Source organism: Emiliania huxleyi (genome assembly GCF_000372725.1).
Source record: "Emiliania huxleyi CCMP1516 unplaced genomic scaffold EMIHUscaffold_855, whole genome shotgun sequence".
NCBI lineage: Eukaryota > Haptophyta > Isochrysidales > Noelaerhabdaceae > Emiliania > Emiliania huxleyi.
The window spans coordinates 4,516-11,182 of NW_005195619.1; the positions used below are offsets into that span (position 1 = coordinate 4,516).

Consider the following 6,667-nt stretch of genomic DNA (forward strand, 5'->3'; position numbering starts at 1 on the left):
CGCCGCCCCCGCCCCCGCCGCCGCCGCCGTACGCATACCCGCCGCCGCCGTACCCCGGCTGAGGCGGCGGCGGAGGCGCGGCCGGCTCCGCCGCCTTGAAGCCCTCTGCGCCCCACACCGACCGCACCCCGGACACGTTGAGCCCAGAGCCGAGCGGCGCCGGCGCTGGAGCCCCGTTTGTCGGCGCGGCGGCGGGCGGCGGCGCCAGGATCTGCGACGGCGCCTGCTGCTTTTCATACTCGTCGAACCGCAGGCCGTGCCCGCCTCCGCCGCCTCCGCCGCCGTGCGCGCCGCCGGCGGCAGAGATGGACCCACCGACGTCCAGCTCGTCTGGCCGCTCGCCTGATCTCGAGGTCATCTCGAGGTCATCTCGGGGTCATCTCGGGGTCATCTCGGGCCATCTCGAGGTCATCTCGGGCCATCTCGAGGTCATCTCGGGCTCCATCTCGCTGTATCTCGGGCTGCATCTCGCTGTATCTCGCCTGGCGCGAGGTAGGGCTGCGCCCCGCGGCTGAGCGCCTACCACACCGCCCACGGGACTGAACCCGCACTGGGTTTGATACGATGGAGGTAGGGTAGGGCTGCGCGCCTCGGCGACGTACGCGTCAAGGAAGCCGAGGGCGGGGTCCACCTAAGGTGAGGTGGAGTAAGGGACACTTCTCCACACACACGAGGCGGTGGGGCAAGGGCCAGGCTAGTCCCTCGCGTCTCCACGTCTAACGACAGGAGCCCCACGGCATTCAAAGTGCAAGGCCCAGTGCGCGTGGGTGAGCGGTGTGTGTGTCTGTGTGTGTGTGTGTGCGTGTGTGTGCGTGTGTGTGTGTGTGTGTGTGTGTGTGGGTGGGTGAGGTGTGTGTGGTGTGAGTGAGTGAGTGTGTGCGTGTGTGTGTGTGTGTGTGTGTGTGTGTGTGTGTGTGTGTGTGTGTGTGTGTGTGTGTGTGTGTGTGTGTGTGTGTGTGTGTGTGTGTGTGTGTGTGTGTGTGTGTGTGTGTGTGTGTGTGTGTGTGTGTGTGTGTGTGTGTGTGTGCGTGTGTGTGTGTGTGTGTGTGTGTGTGTGGGTGGGTGCGTGTGTGTGTGTGTGTGTGTGCGTGTGTGTGTGTGTGTGTGTGTGCGTGTGTGTGTGTGTGTGTGGGTGTGTGGGTGGGTGAGGTGTGTGTGGTGTGAGTGAGTGAGTGTGTGCGTGTGTGTGTGTGTGTGTGTGTGTGTGTGTGTGTGTGTGTGTGTGTGTGTGTGTGTGTGTGTGTGCGTGTGTGTGTGCGTGTGTGTGTGTGTCCCCACCTCGAGGTCCTCGCAGGAGGCGTCCGTCGGCAGCGCGGCGTGCATGGTCCCCACCTCTGCCGCGAGCCCCTCAAGCTCGGAGCAGTACTTGGACAGCAGCACCTGGCTCGACTGCTTGTACTTGCCACACACCTCCGCCACCTGCGCCGGCATCGCCCCCAGCTGCGCGACCAGCTTTGTGATGGCCACGACTACCCAGCAGCGCGTCGACGGCGCGTCGAACTGCCTCTCGACGGCGTCGACCTGTTCACAGCAAGAGGTGTGAAGAGACGCTGTTCACAGCGCGTCGAACTGCCCCTCGACGGCGTCGACCAGCTTGTCGACCACATCCTCAAGCGCCTGCGCCGTACATTGCGCCGAGGGGTCGGGCCGGGAGGACACGTGGTGTGGCGTGGTGTGGTGTGGTGTGGCGTGGTATCGCACGACGGAGTGCGTCTCCTCTCGAGCGCTGGCGGGGAGACGAGACTACGTCTCCGGCTCGCGCGCCACTCCGCCGCCAATGAGGTAGCCGTACTCCCCGAGCACCCAGCAGATGACGCAGACGAGGATGTCGGGGAGGATCGGCCGGTCTAGCATCGAGTAGTAGGTCGCCGCGGCGAAGCGGCGGAGCGCCATGTCCGCCTCGTCGTCCTCTCCGGACCCCTCGGCAATCAGCCGCATCAAGTTGTGGGCCACGTCCGGCCGCACGAGCTCGCCGCCAAGCTCAAAGACGCAATTCATCGTCCTGATGAACCACGAGTTGTCTGGCGCGTACCTGGCGCGGGGGAGATGGCGGGAGATGGCGGGAGATGGCGGGAGATGGCGGGGGAGATGGCGGGAGATGGCGGGAGATGGCGGGAGATGGCGGGGGATGGCGGGAGATGGCGGGAGATGGCGGAGATGGCGGGGGAGATGGCGGGAGATGGCGGGAGATGGCGGGAGAGATGGCGGGGGAGATGGCGGGGGAGATGGCGGGGGAGATGGCGGGAGATGGCGGGGGATCGAAGGAGATCGCGGGGGGTCGCGGGGGATCGCGCGCCGCTCGGCGAGCTGCGTGATTCGCTCGGTGAGGGAGGCGCGGAAGGCGTCGTCCGACGTCTCGCGGAGGTGCGAGATGAGCTTGTCTACGACGAAGACGACGTTGCCCGCGTTGGTCATCCGGTAGAGCAGGTCGAGCGTCTTCCGCTTGAGGGTCTCGTCCGGGTCCTGCGTGTCCCATACCTCCAGAGTCTCGAATCCAGTGTGGGTCCTGCGTGTCCCATACCTCCAGAGTCTCGAATCCAGTGTGGGTCCTGCGTGTCCCATACCTCCAGAGTCTCGAATCCAGTGTGGGTCCTGCGTGTCCCATACCTCCAGAGTCTCGAATCCAGTGTGGGTCCTGCGTGTCCCATACCTCCAGAGTCTCGAATCCAGTGTGGGTCCTGCGTGTCCCATACCTCCAGAGTCTCGAATCCAGTGTGGGTCCTGCGTGTCCCATACCTCCAGAGTCTCGAATCCAGTGTGGGTCCTGCGTGTCCCATACCTCCAGAGTCTCGAATCCAGTGTGGGTCCTGCGTGTCCCATACCTCCAGAGTCTCGAATCCAGTGTGGGTCGAGCGTGTCCCATACCTCCAGAGTCTCGAATCCAGTGTGGGTCCTGCGTGTCCCATACCTCCAGAGTCTCGAATCCAGTGTGGGTCCTGCGTGTCCCATACCTCCAGAGTCTCGAATCCAGTGTGGGTCCTGCGTGTCCCATACCTCCAGAGTCTCGAATCCAGTGTGGGGGCTCGGTCCGATGGGTGGTGCGGTAGCCGGGGTCGTGCGTGCTGAGTACGCCAGCCTCGGGGCAAGGCGGCAGCGTGCAGTGTGGCTTCGTGCTCCGACGAGCGACAGTGGGGGCCCCGCAAGGCAGCGCGTCTTCCGCTTCTACGGGGGCGAAGACCTCGAGGCAGTCCACTACGACTAGCTGGTGCTCGAGGGCGTACTTCTGGTTGACCTGCAGAGTAGGGTAAGGTAAGGGTAAACTTCTCCACACACACACGAGGTGGTGGGGCGAGGGCCAGGCTAGTCCCTCGCGACTCCACGTCTGGACGACAGCAGCTGGCACGGCATTGAAACGTGCAAGGCCCAGTGCGCGTGGGTGAGCGGTGCGTGTGTGGGGGGGAGGGGGCGGGGGGGGGGGGGGGGGGTAACCTGCACAATGCCGGCGAGCGCCTTGATGCCGAGGTACTTGAGGTTGTGGTTGTCGGACGAGACGAAGCGCGAGATGTGGCTCGCCGCCGTCTCGAGCAGCTGGATGTTTGGGAAGATGGCGGTGATCGTGCGCACCGCCTCGTAGATGATGGCGTACCCGATGTTGATGCCCGTGTCTGCGCGGCGCAGCACGTCGAGCAGCACCTGCACCGGGAGATTGGGCGAGATTGCACGAGATTGCACGAGATTGCACGAGATTGCACGAGAGTAGCCGAGAGATTGCAAGAGATTGCACGAGAGTAGCCGAGAGATTGCAAGAGAGGACCCGAAAGTAGCCGAGAGTAGCCGAGAGCAGCCGAGAGCAGCCGAGAGGAGCCGAGAGGAGCCGAGAGGAGCCGAGAGTAGGAGGTACGGAGGAGGTACGGCGGAGGGACGGCCGAGCAGAGCACCTCTCCTAGACACTTCCTAGACACTTCCTAGACACTTCCTTGTTCACACCTCGTACATGCCTTCTGACGCTCGCTGGTCGGCGGTGCCCAGGGTCGCCATCAGCTTGAGCAGTTTGATCTGGAGCCACGGCGCGGGATGTGGGGAGATATGGTGAGATGTGGGGAGATGTGGGGGGAGATGTGGGGAGATCGCGACCTGGATCCACGGCGCGGGCATGCCTGTTCACAGCCAGAGGTGTGAAGAGACGCTGTTCACAGCTTGACCTGGATCCACGGCGCGGGGGTGCGGTGGTAGTCGAAGGAGGAGGGGAGGCGGTGCTCCGTGATTTGCTTGAGGATGGAGACGTACGAGGGCACGAGGTCCTTGTGCGCCTTTGGGTCGTAGGGTTAGAGAGGTTAGGGGTAGGGGCAGGGGCAGCGGCAGGGGTTAAGGGGTAGGGGTAGGGGTAGGGGTAGGGGCAGGGGTAGGGGCAGAGGGGTAGGGGTAGGGTGAGGGTGAGGGTGAGGTGCGCCTTTGGGTCCGCCTCGGCCCCCTCATGCAGTATGTAGAGCGACGCGCCCATGACGGCGGGGTCCTTGTCGCACAACACGCGCCGAAGCTTCTCGGAAAGGTCGGCCGCCGAGGACGGCTGCAGCTGGCAGAAGCGGTGCAGCGCCATGACGGCCTTCTTGCGGACGACCTCGCTGGGGTGGTCGAGCAGCGCGCACACCTGGGGGAGATGTGGGGGAGATATGGGGGAGATGTGGGGGAGATGTGGGGGAGATGTGGGGGAGAGGTGGGGAGAGAGCAGACCTCGACGTGGCTGGTCGACTTGAGGGGAGATGTGGGGGAGGTACGGGGGAGGTACGGGGGAGGGACGGGGGAGGGACGGGGGAGATATGGGGGAGATATGGGGCACACCGGGTCCATCAGCGCAGGGAGCGTCTCGAGGTTGACCAGCTTTGGAATCGCGACGAGGGTGGCGCAGACCTGGCGGAGAGGCGGGGAGATGTGAGGAGAGGCCGGGAGATGTGGGGAGAGGCGGGGAGAGGCGGGGAGAGAGTGGGAGAGACGTGGGGAGATGTGGAGAGATCGCCACCAGGCTGGCGCAGACCTCGACGTGGCTGGTCGACTTGAGGGGAGAGATGGGGGAGATATGGGGGAGAGATGGGGGAGAGATGGGGAGAGATGGGGAGAGAGCAGACCTCGACGTGGTTGGTCGACTTGAGGTCGCGCCGCATCGTGTTGACCAGCAGCGTGGTGAGCTCGTGCCTGGAGATTATCCGAGATTCTCCGAGATTCTCCGAGATTCTCCGATATCCTCCGAGATTCTCCGAGATTCTCAGAGATCCTCCGAGATTCTCCGAGATTCTCCGAGATCAGCCGAGCTGAGCCGAGCGGTGCGCGCGTGCTGAGCGCGTGTGCCGTTGGGAGGGTCTGGTCTGGGGGCGGGCTAGCGGCTTGGGCGGCGCAAGGAGCGAGGCGGCGCAAGAGGTGTGTGGGAGGGGTGTGGGAGGTGCGAGGTAGGAGTGTCGGAGGTGTGTGGGAGGGGTGTGGGGGCCCGTGTTGGCGGGCGGCTGCGTTCACCCAGAGTGCAAGCAGACAGTCGACGCCAGGTATCTGCACACAGAGGGGCGGGAGAGGCGTGAGAAGGGCAGAGGCGGCAGGACGGCAGGGGTGGGGGAGGGCGCAGCAGGAGGGAGCCGGTGCGCACGCAAGCGAGGGGGGGGGGGGGAGGGAGAGATGTCGAATGCTGTCGAAGCTCTGTGGTCGCTGTTCTCGCGGCTGTCGCAGAAGGCGCGCCCGACACGCTTGGCCATGAGGTGTCTAGGAAGTGGCCAGGAAGTGTCTCGGAAGTGTCTCGCGCGCCCGACACGCTTGGCGATGAGGTGTCTAGGAAGTGGCCAGGAAGTGTCTCGGAAGTGTCTCGCGCGCCCGACACGCTTGGCGATGAGGTGTCTAGGAAGTGGCCAGGAAGTGTCTCGGAAGTGTCTCGCGCGCCCGACACGCTTGGCGATGAGGTTGGTCTGCTGCGACATGTTGACGGCGTGGATGTGGCCAAAGTCGGCGTTGTGGCCCAGCATCTCCGCATACCTGCGGCGGAGGGCGCCGGGGTAGGCGCGCGGTTGTTCGTGCCCAGGCGTGGCGGTGGCTGCGGAGCGGTCTCTCACATCATCCGCACGACAGCCTCCTTCATCTTCTTGGGGCTGAGCTGCTCGGTGAAGCGCTGGCGCAGCGTCGCCACCTCGGCCGCCAGAATCTTGTCCTCCTCCTGCTTCGATTTGCACTCGCCGATGCTCTTGCTGCGCGGTGCAGGGGTGCGGACGCGGTGAGGGGACGCACACCGCGGTGTGCATCCGGAGTCCGCAGCGAAGTGCGAGCGTGCGAGCGCACATGAGCTCGAAGAAATCCTTGCTCAGATGCCCGCCGCTCATCACCGCGCGAATTTTGGGGCCCGGGAGGGGCGAGACGAGGGTCTTCGCTCGCGGCAGCGTCCAAGCGCCTGGCTCACTTTCACGAGAAGAATTCTAACACAAGCGGACGTGGTTTCCGTGAACTGGAGGCGGTCTCCAGGACGGCCAAATGGAACTGGGCGTGCGCGACGGGCCGTGCGGTCATCAGCCTTCAGCATGACGGTGTCGTGATAGTCCCGCTGCCGAGAGACCATGGCAATGAGGAGGAGCTGCGCCGGGACCTGCAGAGAGTCAGCTCAGCGGCGCTTGGATACGACCAGCCTGTGGAGATCAAGCCCATGACCGATGGGGCTGACCCAAACCCGGTGAGAGGTAAGCTCGCCCCAGCCTGGGCG

General features: G+C 64.7%; 1 protein-coding gene across 1 annotated transcript; it reads right to left on the bottom strand.

Moving 5' to 3' along the window:
• Nucleotides 1-1,588: 1,588 nt before the first annotated feature.
• EMIHUDRAFT_419932 (hypothetical protein) lies at nt 1,589-6,333 on the bottom strand. Its single transcript, XM_005758591.1, has 13 exons — nt 6,253-6,333; nt 6,030-6,161; nt 5,860-5,952; nt 5,446-5,478; nt 5,064-5,130; nt 4,780-4,848; nt 4,391-4,588; nt 4,143-4,250; nt 3,928-3,996; nt 3,430-3,633; nt 3,179-3,232; nt 2,297-2,463; nt 1,589-2,032 (listed from the first exon to the last, which is right to left on the bottom strand). The coding sequence occupies exons 1-13, from the start codon at nt 6,291-6,293 to the stop codon at nt 1,744-1,746; spliced, it is 1,524 nt and encodes a 507-aa protein (XP_005758648.1). The 5' UTR covers nt 6,294-6,333; the 3' UTR covers nt 1,589-1,743.
• Nucleotides 6,334-6,667: the final 334 nt, after the last annotated feature.

Coding starts and splice junctions, on each gene's coding strand:
- EMIHUDRAFT_419932 (XM_005758591.1), bottom strand. CDS start 6,293: ATGAGCGGCGGGCATCTGAGCAAGGATTTCTTCGAGCTCAT. Junction 4,589..4,779: donor TCCCTGCGCTGATGGACCCG/GTGTGCCCCATA, acceptor CATCTCCCCCAG/GTGTGCGCGCTGCTCGACCA. Junction 3,233..3,429: donor CGCTCGCCGGCATTGTGCAG/GTTACCCCCCCC, acceptor CCTACTCTGCAG/GTCAACCAGAAGTACGCCCT.